This window comes from Rhinolophus hipposideros (genome assembly GCF_964194185.1).
Source record: "Rhinolophus hipposideros genome assembly, chromosome: 5".
NCBI classification, from domain to species: domain Eukaryota; kingdom Metazoa; phylum Chordata; class Mammalia; order Chiroptera; family Rhinolophidae; genus Rhinolophus; species Rhinolophus hipposideros.
The window spans coordinates 62,321,233-62,344,334 of NC_138051.1; the positions used below are offsets into that span (position 1 = coordinate 62,321,233).

The following is a 23,102-nucleotide window of genomic DNA, read 5'->3' on the forward strand; positions in this document are numbered from 1 at the left end:
ACCCAACTCAAGGGCTACTAATTTGTATATTCTCCTCCCCTTTCTACTTCTGTTCTATTATCTTCCTTAGAGAAATAAAACAAACCAACACAATCTTGTCTTTATAGGTTCCATCTGACAAACTGAATTACATTTAATACCCATCAATGTTAGTTAAAATGAATTCTGCGTAATTTATACCTTATGGGAAATGTATGATGTTCTAAGTCTAAGCAAATATAAAGAAAGTACCATGTATTACGTGATAGACCATTGATGTCTGCCTTCCTCTACTACACTATATATTGCTTTAGGTCAGGCTAAAGCATTTTATTTTGAAAGAAATTTTGCATACTCTTAAGCACCTGGCACTGTTATGTGTAGTCAATGCTTAATGATTTGGATGGTTGAGCAAATTCATGATAAAGTAAAGGAGTTTAAAATAAATGTTTCCTTCTCTCTATCTCCACAAATAAAATCAGAATCTCTGACTTTTAGCAAAGTAATTAGAACTTTTCATCTAATCTGTTTTCAATAAAGACTAACTTTTATGAATTAAATGTCCCTATTATATTTTTAACTTTGTTCAGGGGTGTGTTTAAAGTAGTATAATTTCATCGGTAGCCCTGAACTAGAAGTTTGGGAATCTGAGTTTTAGTGCAAATTCTGTTCTACTTGGTAATTGATATTTGCCAAGTCCCTACTTTTCTGGGCCAGTTGTTTAATTAATAAAGTGGTTAGTCTCAGTGATATCCAAGACTAATTCTATTTAATTCTAACAGTCTAGCACTAATAAGTCAACCTAGAATTTGAGGGTTTAAAAATAAAATTATTACTTTACAGCCTAGTTCTGAGATCTAATAGTGTCTATGAATTCTATCTCTAAGATATGAATGCCAATTTAAAAGTTACATGTATCATGTTAAAATTAATCAAAGTTTAGGCTATAAATAAATATAAAAACTTAAATACCTAGGATCACCTGCTTTATGAAATAAGATGTAGCTGGATATGCCAAATCTGTGTATCCTATCTTTTTACAAAAATTCAGTTATAACTGCAATTTTTCATTAGCATATTGATCACACTCTACAATTTTTTTTTTTTTAGCTTCAGTCTCTCACTGTAAAAATACTTAAGTAATATTTTATTAAACTTTTGTGCTCTTTCCTCAGCTACTTTTTAGGACTTTGTCTAATTGGTGATCGAATGACTTCGGCTAGTTTAAGGTGATACTGTGTACTGTAGGGAACTTTTCTGTCAAATTATGAATTCCATGGTTTTAAGCTATTTGAGTGATCGTCATCATTGATTGCATTCAAACTATTACTGTCTTTAAGAACTCAAGATGAAAAGAAAGTAAGCATTCCTCTTTCTTCTTTTGCCCCGTGTGATATTCTATTACTTCTGAAACATTCTGCCCTTTTTTTTCTCCCCCATTATCAGTCCTTTGCAATGAGTCTGACTCTCTGTTTACAAAACGCAATTCTGCTATCTTCCTAGTTCAAAAGCACAAAAGATTTTATGAAAAATCAGTAATGTACAATGGGGGATTTAGTGTTAGAAAAACTTTAAAGGGTAGCACACTTTCAGCACAAATTCAATTTAAAGCAGTTTCCTAAGGAGTCTAAATCTATAATGTATGAAACTCAGTTTCAGAAATAAATTCTCTATATCCCTTAATGTAATATATGTTAATTTATCTTCAAAGAACTGTTCATAGTAAACTAATGAACAGTCCATAGTAATTTGTTATATTTCAGGGTGATTTTCAATAATGAAATCTCATAAACTTTTCTTCTCGCTTACTATTTCATTCCTGAATAATTTAGTTATGCTTTTTTAAAAATGCACTTCTTTAATTCTTCTAGTTAAGTAAAGGGTATGGTAAAGGTACTTGATAGTCTGCAAGGCAACATAAAATGAAGGTATTAAATTGCTTCTAGGTCATTACCTTCATTACCTTTTACTAAGTAGATAATCTGGTTTCTGAATATATTTTTCTTGGGCACGTTAATTGTGCAAATCTTTCCTCTGACAACTAACAAGTAGTTGCTATAAGATATAGATGACACTACTGTTAATAAAGCAGTATTTGTCACTTAAACATTAGGGAATTAACTTGAACTATATAACATCAAAGATCTAAGTGTACAAACATCAAAGAAAACCAGGATCCCAATGAGCTTTCAATTAGGAGTCAGGACACCTGTGTTTTAATCCTTTCAATTTCCTGTGTGTTCCTGGTCAATCCACTTAATCTCTAAAGCTCAGCTTTGTTATTTGTAAAATTAAGTTATTGAATTAAATCTCCAAGATTTCTCTTAGTCCAGGAGATGAGGGATAAGCTTCCTGTTGTCCTCTCCCAGCAGTCTTAACAGGCAGCGCTTATTCTCCTAGCAACAATGTGTGACAACCAGGAGAATTCACCTGAGACGTAATGCTCAGGGTTTTTATTGGGGAGTCAGTCATATAGGCATGGAGCATCTTCATGACTGACTTTAGTTACTCAGCCTCCAGCCTTTCGAAGGTCAAACCAATCATCACATGGTCCTGAGCCTTCACCATAAATCATATTATTAGCTCAGTCTATTTGGTGTGGCCAAGGCCCCAGGTAAACAAAGACACTCCTAGGCAGGATATTCTAAGGGCTTACAAATTATCTTCCAAGAGCCAGGAAAAGGTCAGATCTTTCTTTGGAATGTGCAGGGCTTAGACAACTGAGGCCTGCTGAGTTAATCCTTCATTGCATACCTTGTTTCAGTGAAGTAATCCTTCAGTACCTTCTTGAGAAAGGGTAAGCAACGTTTTGAGGCTTTTCATGTCTGAAACATTTTAATTCTGCTGTCATATTTGATTGATAGTTCAGGCAGCAATAGAATTCTAGGTTGAAAATAATTTTTCCTGAGGATTTTTAAGGTGCTGCTCCACTTCCAGTGTTCTTATTGAAACTTGAAAGCCATTCTGATTCTTGATCTTTTACTTGTTTTTATACTTATTAAAAACTATTAGATTTTCTTCTGACCCCAGTATTCTGAAATGATGTCTCTTCATATGGGTCTATTTTCTATCCATTTTTCGGGGCATTGTACAGGCCCTTTCAATTTAGTCGCATGTCCTTTAGTTTGGGGAACATTCTTGAAGTTTTCATTGATTTTCTCTTCTCCTTTTTTTTTGTTCTCTCTTTCTGGAACTGTTAACATTTGTATGTTGGACCGATAAGACAGATGTTTTTCTTATTTTGCATCTGTCTTTGTGCTCTACTTTTGGGGGGAGTTTTCCCAACGTCCAGCCCTTCTCTTGACTTTTTCATTTCTTCTAGCATGTTTAATCTCTGTTAGCTCTTTTTTTATTCCCTGAATTTTTTTTATTAATTGCATCTTATTTTTGCTTCATGAGTGCAGCATCTTTTCTTATCTCTCTGAGTCTATTAAGAGTAGCGTTTCATTTGTTTCGTTTTTTCTTTTGTAGAGGTTTTTCTATTTTTGTTTTGATCTCTCTTTCATTAAAAACTTTTGAGCTATCTGGTTATCCTTGGCTGTGTTTAAAATTAAGAATGGAAGCTCTAAGCATGTAGGTGAGGCATATACAGTCATGTGGCTGGATAATTTGTTAGGGAACCCCCGATGCTGGCATATTTAGGTCTCTCCCCTTAGGCTGATCAGTTTCCTCAGGAGAAAAATATTCTAATCTTTCAGAGGATAAAAGTCTAGTTTATAGCATTTCAGGAATCTAATTAAGGAAGAGGGTTGAGGCAAGGGAAAATCTCTATACTTGGTATTCATCATTAATCTTCCTGTTTTTAGTATGATACCAAACTATCAGCTGTGCGTGGCATCTAAGTTTCATACTCCAGGCCAGAGTAGCCTCTCCAGAGAATAAACACCCAGATATCTGCCATGGTGAATAAGGAGCATTTGCCCAGGGCATGGACTAGGGAAAAAGGTTTAGGGATTTAACTGCTCTTAAACAGCTTTTATATACCTCTGTTTTAGTCTCCTCCACCTCTCTCCAGTGATACTTGGTTCTCTTGGTTTCTGTACCTTTTGAACATTCTGAAATGTAAATCAGGTTGGTTCTCAACCCTCCTCACGACTGGCTTGGGATTCATCTTTCTTGGGTAATCACAAATTGTGTTGGGGTCCCCAGGGCCACCCTCAGCCTTGATGATTTGCTAGAAGGACTCACAGTTGTTATATTCATGGTTAAAGTTTATTAGAGTGAAATCAGCAAAGGGAAAAGAGGAAACCAGGCACAAAATTCCAAGAGTCTTCTCCTAGTGGTGTCACACGATATAGTTAATTCCTTCTGGAATGAGTTGTGACAATACATGTGAAATATTATTTACCAGGGAAGCTCATTAGAAACAGTGCCATGGGGGGTTTAGTCATGTAAGCACTCTCTGCCTAACTAACACATACCAAAATTCCAAACTCCCAGAAGGAAAGCAGATGTTGAGTATAAACCATACTGTTTGCACAAACAGTTTAGGCACAGTGAAACACACTTATCATTTAGGGAGTGGTGGGAATCCTCCCAAAATCCAAGTTCCAAAATGCCAGCAAAGGACCAATCTTACAAGCAAGCTTTTCTAAGGGTAACAGTCTCAGTTACCCTTAACTCTTTTCTGCACACATATCCATCTACTTTCTGGCTTCCATTATTTTATTGTATCCTTTCCCATTCTACTCAAATGTATGGGTTTATGCCTTTTAAGAAAATCCCTTTACTATTGTTCTAGTGAAGTTTTAGGTGAAAACAAAATTGGATATGTAAAAATCATTTTTAAGCAACTCGAAAACCAGACAAAGCAGAGAAAAGAAATGTAAAAAAAATAAGGTATTACTATCCCAAGAGACAAAAAGATACTGTACTAGAAAGAAGAACAGACTGCTATAAATAAAAAGTATTTAGAAGATTTAAACAAAAGAGTTCTTAAAAATAAAGTATATGATAGGCATTGATAGAGAACATCTGAAAAAAATCTGGCTCTTCAATTTATAGCTAAAAGCCTCCTTGTTTTATATGCACATGGTAGCAATGGTAAACTTGGAAATGGTTCACTACTCTCCATAGAAACTTAAGCAACTGAGATGGAAACTATGGATAGCTGCTTCTGTAAAACAATCCACATAGTTGGCTATATATGCTTATCTGTCATGGAGAAGAGATTATGTTCACCACATTTTATTTTTGCATCAATTCCAGGTTTTATATAGATACGTTCTCCAATTAAGTTTCTATTTCAAACAAAAAAAAGTGTGGAAAATCAACTTGACAAAAAGAAATTATATAGGAAAGCATCTGTTCTATTAATAATAAGTATTTTAGTACCTACCATCTCCAAGCAACATAGATCTACATGCCATGGGGGACAGCAAATGATATACAACTCCCATGTAACTCTTCCTCAAATCTTGGGATACCTATGTTAATTAAATGTATATTAGGTAACATTTACAAATAAAATATATTTGTCATATTCTCATCTTTTTTTCCTTTTATTTAAGAAACTAAGTAGGAAGATAAAATGTGGAAGTCTGCATTTTTAAATGGAAAAATCATTTCAGATTACTTATAATTTAAATATGTTAAAATAAAGTATTCTGATAAACAGTATTTCAAATTTTTATTCAAAAATTCTAAATCAGTATTTTCTAAATTAGGGGCTACTAGTGTGTACATAAGATAAAAGTAGGTTATATGTGAAAATCATTTGCAATCCATAAACCCATATAATTCTTCATAATTTTATAATAAAGAATAATATCCTTCTATAAATGGCACATTTGTTTATTTTTTCTGGTATTAAGAAAGACCTGGAAAGATAAGACCCCTCTGACATAAATTGGTATCAGCAAAATCATTTGGATGTATGTTATTTACCATTCTACTCCTCAAAAAAATTACATGAAGTGTGTTTCAGGAACTATCCTTCACAGTCTTAACAAATAATACATAATTGTTTGACATTTTTGATATTATGAATCTTTTTTTATTCAGGATCATGTCCTATTAGTTAAAGTCTAAAAAATACTTGGAATCTACTAATATCAGATCATTTTTAATCTTACTATAATATAAATATAATTAAAGCACCAGATTGTGTTTATGTGATGCATTGTAACTAAGATATTCTGCAAATCTTGGATGATAACTGACCTTTAATTATATCCTTGTTCAGTTCAGCTCCCTCTCACACCCATTATTTATCCCATTCCATGACCTGTAATCTTATGTATTACACTTCCCTCCCTGTTCCATTCTCTTCTTCATTTGAACCTTTTAAATGCGTTCACTGAAATCTAGCTTTTTCCAGATGACACTTTGAGCCTTATATACCTTTAGTCTCAATTTGTGGGAAGAACAATCAGCCTATTTTATGTTTCCCAATAGTACTTACTGATGTTATATCATCACCATCTCTCTGAAATTCGTGCCATCTGATTAGATCATCATTGGCTATAATAACGTCCACTTTACTGGGTGAATCAGCACTTTCTTTCTTCTGGCCTGGTCTCCTGTTACAATATATAGATCTTTTCCAAAGCCCATAATGATAACCCATTCAATGTCTCCCAATTCAGTGGCTTCTCAGAGTTTTCCTGTTTGAGCCACCCAACAGCAGGGCCACCCCTTGGATCAGCTCTTGAATGAAGCAATTCTTTCTGACCAGTGTCTTTTCCCTTATTATCTTGAATTCATCTTTTTATGTGTTTTTCACTCTCGTCCTGTGTTTTAATGACTTTACCCCTTCTGTCTTCCTCACTCCATTAGCTCCCTTCTGATGTCATTTGCACTTAGAATCAGTGGTCAATCTAGTATTCCTTATCCCTTGACTTTTTGCTATGCCAATATGGTTCACCCTCCTACTTTTTCTTTCTCTAGTTTCACATGTTAGAGTTCTAAATTATTACATGAAAATGCCCCTAGTTATTTGAACTTTTTATAATGGCTCCATTTTTTCTATTAGTTTGTTTCAATTTTAAAATCAGGAGATCTTGCTGACTGTATCCACTCTCAGCTGCCTGACTTTAACTGGCCCTCTCTGCTTCTCAATACAGTGTATTCTTTTACAACACTTCTAGTCATGTGTTTCAAACGTTTTCCATATTCCAAGTGTTTAAATCTATCATCCCTTCCCAGGATATGACCATGCCTCCTTCTTTACTAGAAAAAAAATAGACTCCATCTGCCAAATTCTTACCCATTGTCTCTATATCAAAATGTCTGTATCCATGCTACATCCAATTTTATTTTAACAAAGAGATTCGTAGATTATTTTAAACTTTCCTTGCAGACCTCTACATTTTCCTTCAACTGTCTTTTCTTCCTTCTTTACTCAGAAGTGTCTTCCTTTTCAGGGCTAACCTGCCTCTTCTAGACCCTTCTTTGACAATTGAACTCTCCCTTCTTCTCTCTCTCTCTCCTCCATTTGCTATTTCACCCTCTCTAGTTCATTTCTGACCAGCAGATTATTAAATTGGAAACTGAAAAGTCTGAGATTTTCCTTACCTGAAAGCTAACATGTTAGCCAGCCACAGTTTTATATACATACACTGATCCATGGATCAGAGAAAAAGACCATTTATTACTCGTGGCAAAAACAACAAACAAAGCAATGTCCTGCATCGGGTCCCAGGCCCCAAATCCCATAAGGCAACAGTGAGGGCCGCAGCAGGATGTGTTACAGGAGAAGAACCCCCAAATAAGAAAAACTGTATCTTTAGTCTGGAATGGAAGCAAATTTTCACCAAGAAGGGAAGAGAATTTACTCCCCTGGAACGTCCAGGGATGGAGATGTTCTCTGTCTTTACTGTACTAGTCAGGGAAAAAAAATCTTCCCTCTGACCTTAAGATAGACGCTCTCTCTTATTTTCAAGGATGTTTGTTTTGCAAACCACTTTGCTCAAAAAATCTGGACCATGCAGAAATGTGCGATATTCCTAAAGAATTGTCTCCCAACACAAATTTTCCCAGGTTTCTCTTCTCTTCAAATATATATCACATAGTTTATACTAATTGCCTTTGTTGTCTTACTTTCTGTTAACTTCTTGCACTTTTGCGCTGTTATTCCACGGAAAACTATTCTTTCCAAGATACCAGTGACATATTAGTAACCCCATCAATGGTGGTTTTTTCATCGTTCTTGACTTTTTGCATAATTCAACAAGGACTATGCTTTTCTCCTTTTACCTCTATACTACTACTCTGTTTTCTATAACCTGATTTTTAGGTCATTCTCCCTTGCCTATCTCTCTTTTCTTCACTTTTTGTGCTTTTTCATTCTATTAAATGTGAACACATCACACATTGACTTCTCATTCTACATTTGTTCTCTCAAATGTCTTCTATTCAGCTATCACTTCTATAGATGACTATAATTTCCTTCTTATATTCCAAAACTCACCTGCCTTCTCAGTATTTCTGCTCTTAGGTAATAAATTTTAAAACTAAGAATAAATTCCATGACCTGACTTTTTAAAATTTTTGTGTCAGGCCCTCCTCATTCTATCAGTTTTTCAGATTCAAAACCTGAGAATGTGGTTGAGTGGACTCACTTAAGCTCAACAACAGTCTTTTAACTGAGATGAGAATAAAGAAAAAGTAGTAAAATGAACAGTTATCTTCTGAAGATACAGATGGAGTTAAGTATGGAGGAAAAGAGACCAATAAAAGGCTGTTATAAAACACACTATAGTAGTAGAGACTACTATAGTAGTAGAGTAGTAGTAGAGAAAACATGCATCTGAGAATGATGTCAGTGGTACAATTTAGAAACTAGTAGAATAACATTTTAGATTCCTCATCATTTCCAGCTTCTGGTAGATGGTGGTACTGTTAACCAAAATACATTAGATATGAGTAGATGGATAGGCTGCTATCTTTGAGCATTTACCTAACACTCATTTACCCTTCATAACTTGGCTCAAATGTGACTTTCTTTGAAAAGTCCTCCCTAACTCTTTCTACAATCTTCCCCCTTACTCCTTCACCTTTTTACCATTTCCTGGACTGAATTAGTCTTTCTCCCTTCGTAGATGTTGTGATAGCATCTTCTGCATTGATAGGACATGTGTCAAAATAGATGGTTTATCTATTTCTTCCATACACTGAGCTCCTTGAGAGCAGAAACAGTTACTGTATTTGTGAATACATGGCACCGTTCATAGTGTGAGCTCAATACATATTTGAGTGACATTAGTAAGTCATCAAGTACTTACACTATTTGTCTTTATAATGTTTTGTACTTACCTCTTTCTTTCTAGGCCCCCAAAGTTTATACCCTATGTCAGTAATCTTATAACTGGTCTTTCTAGTCTGTAATTCCCCTGTAGTAGCCTGTATATTGATACCAGATTAATGAAATTCCATATTTTGCAGTGCCTATACAAAAGCCTTCGATATCTTTCCATTACCTAAATAATAAAGTCCAAATCTACCAGTAAAGACTTGAGACCTTCCACACTATGTTCTCAGAATTCACCATTTTGTTTCAAATTCTACTTAACCTACCTGCTCAACTTTGTTCAACAAGTATTTGAGGACCTGGCTTTTACAAGGCTATGTAAAGGAAATTTACTATATAGGCTATATGATCATTATCTTGTGTTCATTTTTTGGTCCCTTGTTTCCTTTTACTACTTCATTTCATCTTAGGGGAAAATAATCTTTGGAGAACACTCAGCCATATTCATATAGTAAGTAGTTCCATTTTAAGACAAAACATGAGTGATATAATGAAGGTCAAAATAGGTGCAAGCCACTCAGCACAATGTCTGGCTCTTACTAAAAGTTCAATAAGTGTTTTAACTGAATTCTGTTCAAAATTTTAAAGATAGAAAATTAAATTTAAGATTCTCACAAAGAAAATTATTAATTTATTGTTTTATGCCTTTAGAAACCGGCCTATTTTTGCTTCATGGTAGTTCAGTTGTTAACATTTGAATTTTACTTGTTATCTATTGTTATTTGTAGTTGTATCACTTTGAAACACAAAGTCAAAACAAATGTAAGGGTGCGGCCTGTTGCTAAATGGTTAGAGCGCAGTGCTCATAACACCCAGGTCGCTGGTTTGATACCCACATGGGCCAGTGAGCTATGCCATCCATAACTAGAGTGAAAACAACTTGACTTGGAGCTGATGGGTCCTGGAAAAATACACTCTTCCCCAATATTCCCCAATTTAAAAAAAAAAGAAAATGTAAGAATATTATAGTACATGCTTTCAAAACTTTCTTTCTGTACTCTCTTTTTAGGTTATATGTAAAATCAGATGTGCCACTGAACTTGACAAACACAAGTAAGTTTCATGAGTAGCAAAATCTAAATTTTTTTACAGTAGAGTTCTCAAAGTCTAAGAGCGTGGTGAATGAGGGTGCTAAGAAGCAGTTTTATAGAAAATCAAGTAGTTAGATTAGTTGATAGGAAGTGAAGTAACTCACAGTACTCTCCCTTCAGCCACATTGCTACCTACAATCTTTTTTCTGTTGCTGTGCCACTATTCTGCTTCAGATATCAGATGTAATTTCATAGGGCCCACAAAACACTGAAGTTAGATTATGCTGTTTGGAGCAAGAATGTATTATATAGTTTCATGAAATAGTAATGTTTCAGTATTCATTAACCTGAAAAATTGGAGTGCTAAGCTATGGAGTCAGGATACTTGGGTTTCAGACCAATTCTCCCACTAACTTGCCAACTCTGCAACTCATTTAACCTCTTTGTGCTTTGGTTTCCTAAACTGCTATAAACCCCTGGATATATGGATAATTTCAAGGTCTGGTTTGGGTTTCAAACTATGTAATTATTTTTTTCATTATTTAATCTGAGAGAATAGTAAGATCTAAGCTTCTTAAATTTTTAAATTAATGCTTTAAAGTCTAATGCCATTTTAAAATGGTTTAGATACTAATTTCATAACAGCGAAGATGGCCCAACTGAGTGATTATTAAATTTGTATTTAACAAAATTACAAACATTTTAAGCTGAAAGAATTATTGTACCTAAAGTAACACACTAATAAATTTAATTTCTCATTGGTTTTATAAACACCTAATAAATTTTTGTACTTTGCATGTACACTTAACAAAAATTGTTTGTTTCAGATTGCTTTACACATTACCTTCATTGTACCTTGTGTAAACTATTTCCAAAGGCAGACAACGTTTTATGATTCCCACTGTTGAAAGTGACCCCAAACAGAAGATATTAGGATGCTAAATAAATTTCTGGGTCATATTAATTTTGAGTATAAACATATCTGAACTGGAGTTACATTCAGATAGATAGCTATTACAGCTACTTGGTACAGATAGCTATGCCTTACCTGAAGAGTTTTTATGAGGTGGTCCAATTTTTCTTAAGGGAAAGTAGTTAAACATTTCATTTTCAAGTTGCTCTGTATGCGTAGGAGACATGCAACTTGATGAGAAGACGAGGTATTGACAAGCGCTTGGACATCTACTGTCCCTATGTTCTTCTTCAGTCATGTCTGAAAGTAATGTTTGCTGTAGATAATCAGAAGTTCATAAAATTGAACACTGTTTAAAACATATTTCCCTTCTTAAAATTAATGTTAGTGATCAATTTAAATTTAGATATAGTTTATTAATTTTCCAGACAAATTATAAAAGCCTGGTAATTCTTGGGGTGGAAAGATCAATGAAAATATGCTTAGTAGTTATAAAAATGAAAAATTCAGGATTACTTGAATTAGTGTTAAAATAGTCCTATACTATTCTTCCTGGTAAAGGCAATTCAAGTGAGATAATTTTTAAATTAATGCTTTAAAGTCTAATGCCATTTTAAACTGGTTTATTTTTTTAATTAATGCTTTAAAGTCTAATGCCATTTGAAAATGGTTTAGATACTAATTTCATAACAGCAAAGATAGCCCAAGTAACTCTAAATGATTATTAAATTTGTAATTAATGAAATTACAAACATTTTAAACTGAAAGAATTATTATACACACAATAAATTTAATTTCCATTAGTTTTATAAACATCTAATAAACTCATTTTTTTTTTTCTTTCAGAATTCTGTTGCATTTGGGCTTTATATTGGCAAGCCTTCTCTTTTTAGTGGTGAACTTGACTTGCGCAATGCTGGTCCATGGAGATATCCCGGAAAATCAGTTGAAATGGACTGTGTTTGTTCGAGCATTAATTAATGATAGCCTCTTTATTCTTTGTGCCATCTCTTTAGTTAGTTACATATGCAAAATTACAAAAATGTCATCAGCAAATGTCTACCTCGAATCAAAGGTAAGTGTATCTCTTAAATTTTCACTTGAAAATCTAACTTCAAATCCTCATCAGATGAAGCATATTTTAATGGAAAAATTGTAATTTTTTAAAGTATTCTCAATGACAGGTACAGTCCTGGGCATGAAGGAGTGGTCACAAGAAATTAAAAAGTATTCAAAACTTGGCCCTTACTAAACAATGATTTGGAAAAAAAAAAGCTTATACTGAGCATACTGTATTTTCTATGACTTAAATCCTCTGCATGGGAGGCCAATTAAATAGAATAAACCAGAACTTATATCAATATATCAGAAATAGTCTATATATAAAGCCACAGTAACAACTTAGTATTTTCTCAGTCAGGATGGCAGTGTTGTCATTAAACAAATTTACCGGGTTACGTCTACATACATTTAGCAATGTTAAGATGTGACACTGGTAAAGTGGTGTTTATTTGTATAAAGGTTTAGAGAATGTTACTTCACCCCATAGTATGAAGTCCATATGAAATTTGAAACAGCTAGTCTTGTAACTAAATTTACAAATGCCTTGATTCTCCCTTTCATTATACTTTGGATCAGCAAACAGAAGCCACATACTAACTTGTTAACACAAAACCGTGGAAGTTTCTACTGTTGTTGATTGACAGTGTGGTTGAGCCGTGATCAGTCATTATTATAGTGCATGTGTGGCATTGGGTGTGGGGTTATAGATGTGTGGAGATGGAGGGGCGGATTTATACATACAACATGAGCTTGCTTTCATTTGGCATCACTGCCTGTTCACTGAAGACAAGGAAGATTGTATCCTTAAAAAGACAGTTCTCTGAAATATTTTCAGATTTCTATACTGTTCTTATCCTTACTATAGTCCTAGCAAAGTAAGGTATTATAATTAAATGTATGGTAATCAACTTTTTAAATTTAGGCGGAGACTGTCATTTTACTTTGTAAACATATCAGTAGAATGCAGAATAAATACAGAAATACAAATATATATAATATATACATAAATACATATGCATACATCTATATACATACATACATATAGATATGAGAGAGAGAGAGAGAGACAAAGAAAGATGGAGAGGTGGTAGGAGGGAGCAAGACTGACTGAAACTTTCAAACCTATTAATCTTACCTGGAAAATTATTTTATTCAACTTCTATTCTAAAAAGTTAATTCCTAAAATTTATATATTTTAGCTAATTATTCTGGCTTCAGTTTAAGTATTAAGAATAATATCGTCACTGTTATGGTACATAATCTTTTGGTGTAGCAACAACATCTTCATTTAGTGTGATATCACCTTAGAATGCATACCTCTTGCTTATCTAGTGATAAAGCATAAATAGATGTGGTTGAATTTAAAGGGCTTATTTTCTGGATACCTGGAAACTTTCTAAGTTTGGTTTCACTTGCTTTGAAATAGTTCTCTGAATATAGTGAAGTTGCCATTCTGAGAAGAAAAATTCATCTGATAAAGTATTGACTTTTTTTTAAGTATTAAATTTAAAAGATGCATGGATTCAGAATTCTCTAGCAATATTACAGAAAGAAATGTTCAAATACATACCTATAAAGGTAAATACAACATGAAATCCTGGATTATTTGTATTACATTATACTATTATGTAGCTCTTGATCTTCCTAACTAGATTATAAACTTCCATACATCATCTTGCTGTCACATTCTTCTTGTAAAATCACTAGGCTCGTTTTTGTTTTCTGACTTCTATAACAATATATAGTTTCTTTTATTTAATCAACAAATGTCTGTTGAGCCAACTACCTTCTCTACTTTCACAGTAACACAGTTTCTCGCTATCCCTAAGAGCATTTCCTTAAAACTCAGACTTTGGTCTTTCGTTTATCTCTTTTCACTCTTCCTTCTGCTACATATTTATTCAGTGATGATGAGGTCCTCCACAATTTATCTCAAACAAATCTGACCTACCTTATTTGTAAATGGCATATGTATGTTTCCTGTCCCTATATCCTTACCCTATCTCGTCTTGCAGGAATGTCTTCTCTCTCCCAGTGCTCTATACATGTTGTCCTTATCTTACCCAATTTTAAAGGCATAACTAATTTTTCCCCCTAAAACTTTTAGGAATTTAATTCGGTCCCTTCTCTTCCATCTCTAAAATAAAATTTAGAAATAACTCTATCTGAATTCTCTTTAAATTTTATTTTATTCTTCCAGCAACTAGAACAGTGCCATGACTTGGTTCTCTTTTTTCAAAGTAGCAACTCTAACTTGCTTTTTAAATATAAGTTATTGTCAATTTGAATCGTTTATTTCTGCTCTTTCATTTTTTAATTTTCTTACTTGTTTGAGGTTTCTTTTTTCCATGGCTATGCATATGTTCTTATACAGATACTTAATTTAGTATTTTGTAAACTAATGAAGATATTTAGAGCAATATATTTTCTCAAGTACTGCTGTGGCAGCTTTCCATAATTTTGTTGTAATGCAGCAATGTTCTTATTTAACAAAAACAAAGAGCATTTGCTCTTTGGATTTTGAACATGTCTCAACCGTGACATATTTACACATCAGTGTGAATTAGATATTATCTCTTTATATAGGTCTTCTTTCATCTCACTTTGGTGGGAAGTCTAAAATTCAGACTTCTGTCCTGTTCAGCCCCTCTATTCAATAAGAAGTTGCCAGTTTTATTCTCTGCTTGCTTGTCCATGCATATGAATCCGGCCTACTAAACAGTGTAAAATTTCTGCACTCCAGGTTCTTGTTAGAGAAAATAAACTCTCAACTGTTAAATTCAAAAGCTTAATTGCCAAAAAGATTCCCTGAAGGATATACTGTCTGCCCATTTCCCTACCAATTCTATACCTTATCCTCAGTCCAATCCAGATCATTGCGAAGTTTTGTACTAAGACTGCCTTGTTCCCTGTATAGAATTGTCTTTTCTGATCTACACTCTGACATTATGTTTTGGCCTACATCAAGAAATATGTAAGAAGTTTCTTGTAAGAAACACATATCTTAAAGCCATCATTGTATAATAGCGTTAAGGATATTGTCTACGCCATGTTCCCCAGAAAAGATCTGTTTCTCCAGTTCAGTACCAGGTAAAACAGTATTGATCAAATCTTCTCTCCTCTGGTTACTATGTTGTTCAGAGGTGATTATGTGACTCATCAATCATAGATGACCTTATGATATCCAGTTTTGGTTCTGGCTCTACCTCTAATTTATTCTTTCTTACCACCACAACCCCTCACCCTCCGCCACACACACACACACACACACACACACACACTCTTGTTTAGTTTTTTATTTTTTGTTTATCTCTGTAACTACTTCAAATTCTCCTTAGCAATGAGGGTGGTGTAAATAGAAAAGAGATTGGATATACTTTTAGATATATTTATGTTTGTTTTCAGTTATATCAATTTTTAAAATTAATTTGGAAAGACCTTAGTAAGAGACTATTACTAAAGTTTCTCTCTTAAGTAAGAGACTCTTACTTAAGTCTCTCACTTAGTAAGAGACTCTTACTTAAGTCTCTCACTTAGTAAGAGACTATATTGTAGTGATTAAGAGCTGGAAACCTGGGATCCCAGAGATAAGGATGTAAATCCCATTTTCCTTCTTATTGGCTCTGTGACATTGAACACGTAACAGCATCTCTAAGCTTCACTCTCCTGATCTATAAAATGGAAATGATAGTGTTGATCTCATAGGTTGTTATGAGGATAAGAGTAATAATACCTACCTTAGGAGGTTGTTACAAGTATTACAGGAAAACGCATATAAAGTGCTTAGTAGAGTGCCTAGCACTTGGGAAGTGCTTATAAATGTTAGCTCTTATGATCCTAATGAGTACTAGGAAATGGCAGTGTAGTTTAAGGAAGTTCTTGAATAGCTGAGATTCTTGGCAAAATTTATCTGGAGAGAGGTCCTATATATGGAATCAAATTTTCAAAAGAAACAGTGATCCAAAAAAAGAATGAGAATCACTGAAGAACAGGATTTCTCTTTTAAATATCCTATTTTCATTTTTCTTTAGTCTGCCTTAGTTGTGTACCATTCTACCCAGATTTTGATAAAGGTTGACGTCTTTGACAGATTACATTTTATCTAATATTTAACTTGTGTTTCTTAGAAATTTTTGGATCATATATTGTTGAACTTATGTAACAGCCTTTTAAATTATATTTTGATTCTGTATCATTTATTACAATCTCAGTTTTATTTGCATGTGCATAACAGACCTAACTTTTTGTCTATTGCTAACATTTCATGTGTCATTAAGTTAGACAAAATATTATAGAGTTTGGGGTTTTTTTTACAAACTTTTTATAGTGTAAGCAAATAGCTTATATTTATTGACATGATTTTTAGTATTGGTCTTTTTCTCCCATTAAGTTTTTTTATTTTTATTGCAGTTTGCTTTGCCTTCATTTGTATGATTTCTGAGGTACTTTTTAATGCATTTACTTTTAATCAGAATTACATAACTTTTAACATTAAAATACATAGTAATGTCATTATTTTTATTCTAATATTCATTTGCATTTCAGAATAAATAGGAATATTCATAAGAATATAGAAGAAGACATATCATTTTTTAAAGGAGAAAATAATAGCACAAAGCAGTTTAAACCGATGGTAGAAGCTTAGTCCCTAAAATGGCAAATTGGGATTATCTATATGAAAGACCACTCAACAGCAGGGTGGGAATAAAATTAAGCTTTTAGGTTTATATCACTAGTCAGGGATCTGCACAGTTTTATATCTGGGTAAGAGTGTAAAAGGAATCATTGTCTGATACTCGAGATTAGCTTGTGTCCCAGCCCAGTCAGCCACTTGCAAATAATGCATTCTCTCTCTCTCTCTTCTGACTTCTAACAGTTTTCATTTTTATGTAAACCTTTCTGCCCCACGTTCACTCAACCTTTGATCCATATTAATTAATCTGGTGGGATGGCAGGCAGCATTAGCATCTTGCAGAGACACAGTACCATTCAACTAAACTATATTTCTTATATTTCATGCAGACCAGCTGATCCTATAAGACTAAAGCAGTGGTTTATGGTAACTTAGGCTCTGATTAAAGAAACAGATTAAAATACTATTAGTGTTTCTCTTCTACCACCCTGAAATATGACTTACCAGAATTTGGGGAAGATGGTGTTTGAAAAATAGAGTATACATCATCATCTGTAATAAGCATGATTGCCATCTTTCCAATATTCTGTTATAATTTCTTGAGTTACTGGGATTTACTTTATCCATCGTAAGCTGTGGCACTTCTTTAGTTTGTTGCCTTTGTTACTCCAGTTCTTAAACCTCAAATCTTATTTGTTCTTGTGTTGCTGAGTTGACCTACTGTGTGCTGATTTCATTGAAAAAATCCCTTACAACTTTGCATTTATAACTTTTATCTACTGCTACATTCAAATAGCTTTCCCTTTATACTCTAGACTCTTTTGCTTGACCAACTAGCATTTTCAGTTTTTTTTTCCCCATGTCCAGAAGGTCCACCCATTCAAAACCATCTACTCCGTAATGGTAGTGCCATAGGAACCAGAGATCTAATTTCACAGTGTCTTACCTTCCTGAAGCTATTTTTGAAACTGTTTAGGCCTTATAATTATCAAAATATATATTTAAATTTACTAGTGAAACTAGTACTTCTTTTCTTATTTTTGATGTTTAGCATTTTAATTCAAATAGAAAATAGCATTTGTGACATGGTTTCAAAAAATATGTGCAGGGTTCTGCTTCAAGTAATGGCTGAGTAGCTTCTATTGGACCAAACTTCCACAGATAGCAATGATAAATTCTGGAGAAAATCTAAAAAGCACTGGAGGCACTGGAGAACAACCACTTAGAAGAAGGAAATGACACTGAGTGAGTTTCCTGTTTTTTACAGCTTCTAGCCAGCGGGAAGTCCCATCCATGGGGCAGTCAAAACCTGAAGAGAAATCTGCTATTTTACTTGCTTGAAGAATTCAGAAGACAAAATTCAAGTAACTACCACAGATGGAAAGTGAGTGGGAAATCTCATGAAGAAGACAGCCAAAAAGAGAAAACCCCAAATTCTGATTATAAACTGCCAAATTCTGATACGTGAATTACATATGTGCAGGACAGACTCCAAGCATCACAGTTAAGAATAAAGAAATTGAGCTGAGATTTCACCTGCTATCCACGCATGGGAGACAGTTTGGGATTTGAGTCTAGCCAAACTAATTTTTTGCTAAAAAAATAATAATAACAATAAAAAAGAAAGAAAAAGAAAAATCAATACTTTTCTAAGGAATATAACTAAATCCAGATTTTCTAAAACATGTCACTCACAATGTCCAGAACACAATCCAAGATTACTAGCTATATGAAGAAATAGGAAAACTATAACATATTCAAGAGCAAAAAGCAAAACCCAAAAGCAGTCACTGGAAGCAATCCTCCACAGATGACCTAGATGTTGGATTTATCAGACAAAGATTTTATAATGTGCTCAAGAGTGTAAAGGAAAATATACTTGGATGAATAAATAGGAAATCTCAAGAGAAATAGAAACTATAAAAAATAAATTCTAGAATTAAAAATATAATATTTAAAATTAAAAAGTCACTACTTGGGCTTAACAGCAGATTGGAGATGAAAGAAGAAAGAGTCAATGAATTTAAATCAATAGAAATTATCCAATCTGAAGAACAGAGAAGAGTAGGGAGGAAAGATAATATAACGAACAGAGTCTTAGGGCCTAATTATGTAATTGCAATACCTAAAGGAAAAGAGGGGAAAAAATGAGGTGGGGAAAAAATATTTGAAGAAATAATGATCTAAATTTTCCAATTTTAATAAAAGACAGAAATTTCCAGTTTCATGAAGCTCACTAACCCCAACAGTGTGAATATAAAGAAAGTCTCACCTAGGTTCATTATAGTCAAAGTGCTTAAAACCAAAAATAAAAGAAAAATCTTGAGATCAGAGTAAAATGATCCATACATAAAGGAACATTGATTCAAATGATCACTCACTTCTCATCAAAAATAATGGAGGCCAGAAGACATGGAAACAATATCTCTAAAATGCTGAAAGACAAATCTTGTCAACTCTGAGAGCTATACCCAGTGAAAATATTCTTAATTAATGAAGAAGAAATAAAAATATTTTCTGATAAAAGAAAACTAAGAGGGTTAGTTACCAGCAGGTCTTCACTACAAGAAATGCTAAGAAAATTCTACAACTGAAGGGAAGTAAAACCAGCTTGAATTTCAGCTCTTCAGGAAGGAATGAAGAACACAAGAAATAGTAAATATGTGGGTAAATATAATTTCTTAATCTCTTTAAAATATAAGAAACAAAAATTATAACATGTGAGGTATACATATGTAGATATATATGTATATTTCTCTATATACATAATGTATATAACAACTATAGCAACTATAGCATAAATGATGGGGAAAAATGGACCTATATGGTTGCAAGATTCTTATATTTTATGTCGAGTGGTATAATAGTAACTATTACTTAGTTAAGTAATGTAATCCCTAGAGCAGTGGTTCACAAACTTTTTGGTCTCAAGACCCCATTACATTCCTAAGAATTATTGAGGACCCCAGAGCTTTTGTTTATGTAGAATAAATCTACCTAGATATACATTAGAAATAAAAATTGAGAAATTCTAAAAATATTCATTTATTCATTTAAAATAACAATAAATCCATTATATATTAATATGAATAATGTTTTTATGAAAAATAATTATATTTTCCAAAGCAAAAATAAATTAGTGAGAAAGTGGACATTGTTTTACATTTTGCAAATCTCTTTTAATATCTGACTTAATGGAAAACAGCTAGATTTTCATGTCTGCTTCTGCATTCAATTGTTGTGATATGTTGTTTAGGTTGCAGTATGTGAAGAAAATTCATCCTCACACATACATGTAGTTGGAAAATGGAGGAGAATTTTAATAGCCTTTTCAGATAATTGTGGGTATTCTTTTATACTACACCAAAACTCTGAAGTGGAGGTTTCTTAAAGGTTAGTTGTCATGTGGAACCTGAAACACTATTAGTGAACTTACTGTCTTCTCCATTGGTCTATCTTGCACATTGAATAATTTTGTAACATCATGCATTGATCACTGGAAAAGAGTGGCCACAGATCTTCAAAATGTTGGTACATTTCATTGACAATATCCAAAAATCACATTTGTTAATATCACCACCAGTCTCATTAGAAAAGCATTTAGGTTTTGGGAAGCTGTCAGTCTTACAGTGGTACAAGTGCTTACAAGTTTTCAAAAATTCTAATTTTCACTTGAAAGTTCGTATTTCATCATTGTCAGGTGTTTTCTTTGAAGTGACAGGCTCATTTCACTTATGTTTGAAAAAAGGTATGCCAAATATAGTAACCAAGTCTGAATAACCATTGTTTGTCTGCCATAGTTATCTGTTAAGTAAAAAATAGCATTCCATGAAAAAATGTGGCTAGTTCAGCTTGCAAGACAATCACATAAGTGCTTTTCTTTACGACAACAACTGTACTTCAGCAATTGTATGCAGCAGAATTGCTTTAAGTGCATGTCTCATCACGGAGTATTAAATACACACATACTCTAGAGTCAATATTTAACATTTTCACTGCTTCATCAAGGATATTCTTAAGTGAAACTGACTCTTTGTTAACTGGAAGTCCATAGTAATGAAGAATACAATAATTTGGTGCCACTGCCTTGATTTGTGTTAAGGCGCAGAAGTTTTACCCACCGTTGCTTTTGTACCATTGGTGAACACAGTTGGCCCAGGATAAATAATCCGAAGAGTTTTCAACACTTTGAGTATTTCAGTACCACTTGTATTTCTACTCAGGCATTGACATAAAAGAATATCTTCTTGAATGAATAGTTGGTATTGACACTATATGAATACAAAGAAAATTAGCCCTGCTCCATCAGATTCATTGATTTATAAGGCAAAAATATAATTCCATAGACAAGATATTAAATCATTCTTTATGTTTTCAGTTAAATTTTTAAATCAGTAAACTTCTCTATTATTGGAAAACAGCAATGCTATAACTTCTTTTATGGTCTTTCCATCCAGCAGGCATTCAGCAGTGTCAACCGTGTAAGGCTTTACTCATCTCTGAGCTATTGTGTGTACTTTACCAGCCAATGCAGTATAATAACTTAGCCTGTGAAATGCTTGAATGGCCTTTTCATTTCCACTTTGGAAAGTTATAAAAACAGTTTGTGGTGTTTAAAGTTCTTGCCATCACTGTATTTAATATTTCACTTTCTTTTGCTTTAAACTCTGAATGTTGGTCTCAAAATGATGCTTGGTCCATAATGCTATTCAACAGTGTTCTGTTGTGGAAGACACAATACGGTAAATTATTAACATTTATAAAGTCCATTGAAAGATAGTTTTTATTACACTTCATTTGATAAAGCAAAACAAGAAATCAGTTTCACCCAGTTTCTGTGAGATAGATTCTTTTCTTTGTTGAGTCAGAGAATTCTAACACTTTCATCTTGCCCAGCATCTTAGAGGTAAACAGGGAAGCTATGTGTTGAGAAAGACTTTTTTTATTGTAAAATACACATAACATAAAATTTGCCATTTTAATCATTTTTAAGTGTACAGTCCAGTGGCATTAAGTACATTCACATTGTTGTGCGGCCATCACCACTGTCCATCTCCAGAACATTTTCATCTTCCCATACTGAAACTCTGTACCCACTAAGTAATAACTCCCTGTTCGTAAGCAGTAATCCATTATTTAATATGAAAAAATTAAATGTTTAAATTTAGAGTAAAATATGACTAATTTATGAGTTTATCAAATTAAAATTTTTAAAATTTTTGGAGGAAATTTTTTAATATTGTAAAACAAATCTATAAAGTATACCTTTGTGTTTCTATATGGGTTACAGGGAAATTTTTAGTTTTCAAAATAACTACTTATTGGATGATAATGATGTTTCAGCAGGTATAGCAGGTGTATCCAAAGAAAACTAGCAAGAATGCAGTAAAAGTAACAGAAAACAAACTGAGTTAATAATCTCTGACATGTGTAAATTTATACCATATTTCTATTATATCAGGAATTTAGAAAACACAAGTATACACATGTATACACAGTGTGGAAAGGCATCATCATGTTATCATGTAGCTTCCGGAAAAGTGCTATACATTCAAAAAAGAATGAGAGTATAACAGGCAAATAACAGCTTAGTATTTTTAAAAATCATATTGATTTTAATCTTTAAGGTCCCTGGACCACACTTTAAGAACTGCTGCCCTATAGCAACCACTTAAGGCAGATAAGACAGACAGACAGACAGATAAAAACTCCATTAGATTAAAATGGAATTCTAAAAAACATTCAGTTAACCTGAAAGGATACAGGAAATTATGGATAGAGGAACAACAAACAACACCAACAACAAAACACAAGAGAGGCAAACACAAAACAAATAGTAAATTGTAAGATCTAAATCTAAAGACATCACCAATTATTTTAAATGTTAATGGACTCACCCCTGTTAAAAAGTAGGGACTGTCAAAATGGATTTCTAAAGAAACAAGACCCACTTATATACTGGCTTCCAGAATGCACTTTAAATATAAAGACAAATATAAGGTGAAAATAAATAGATGGAAACTAATTTGCTATGCATTCAGTAAGCATAAGAAAGCACTTTAATATCAGATAAAATTGACCTCAAGACAAAGAGTATTACCCAATATGAAAAGGTACTTTTCATCAGGAAGCAAAGGATATTACCAAACATAAAGAGGTACATTTCATCAGAAAGACATAAAAATCATAAATGTGTACATAAAGCCAAAATATAAGAAATAAGGAAGGGAAAAT

General features: G+C 33.2%; 2 protein-coding genes across 3 annotated transcripts in view; one reads left to right on the top strand and one right to left on the bottom strand.

Annotated features, from left to right (window-relative positions):
• The window catches only part of GPR137C (G protein-coupled receptor 137C), a 48,920-nt gene that overhangs the window by 15,328 nt on the left and 10,490 nt on the right, over positions 1 to 23,102 (top strand). The window contains exons 2-4 of one of the 2 annotated variants that reach the window (XM_081047904.1): positions 10,239 to 10,282; positions 12,020 to 12,248; positions 18,136 to 18,252. In XM_081047904.1, coding sequence (XP_080904030.1) covers positions 10,239 to 10,282; positions 12,020 to 12,248; positions 18,136 to 18,252 — 390 coding nt within the window. The remainder of the gene's footprint in view (positions 1 to 10,238; positions 10,283 to 12,019; positions 12,249 to 18,135; positions 18,253 to 23,102) is intronic. The other variant, XM_081047903.1, reaches the window with a different exon arrangement.
• The window catches only part of ERO1A (endoplasmic reticulum oxidoreductase 1 alpha), a 62,342-nt gene continuing 59,141 nt past the window's right edge, over positions 19,902 to 23,102 (bottom strand). Inside the window, exon 15 of the mRNA XM_081047902.1 lies at positions 19,902 to 21,588. Coding sequence (XP_080904028.1) covers positions 21,549 to 21,588 — 40 coding nt within the window. The 3' untranslated portion in view covers positions 19,902 to 21,548. The remainder of the gene's footprint in view (positions 21,589 to 23,102) is intronic.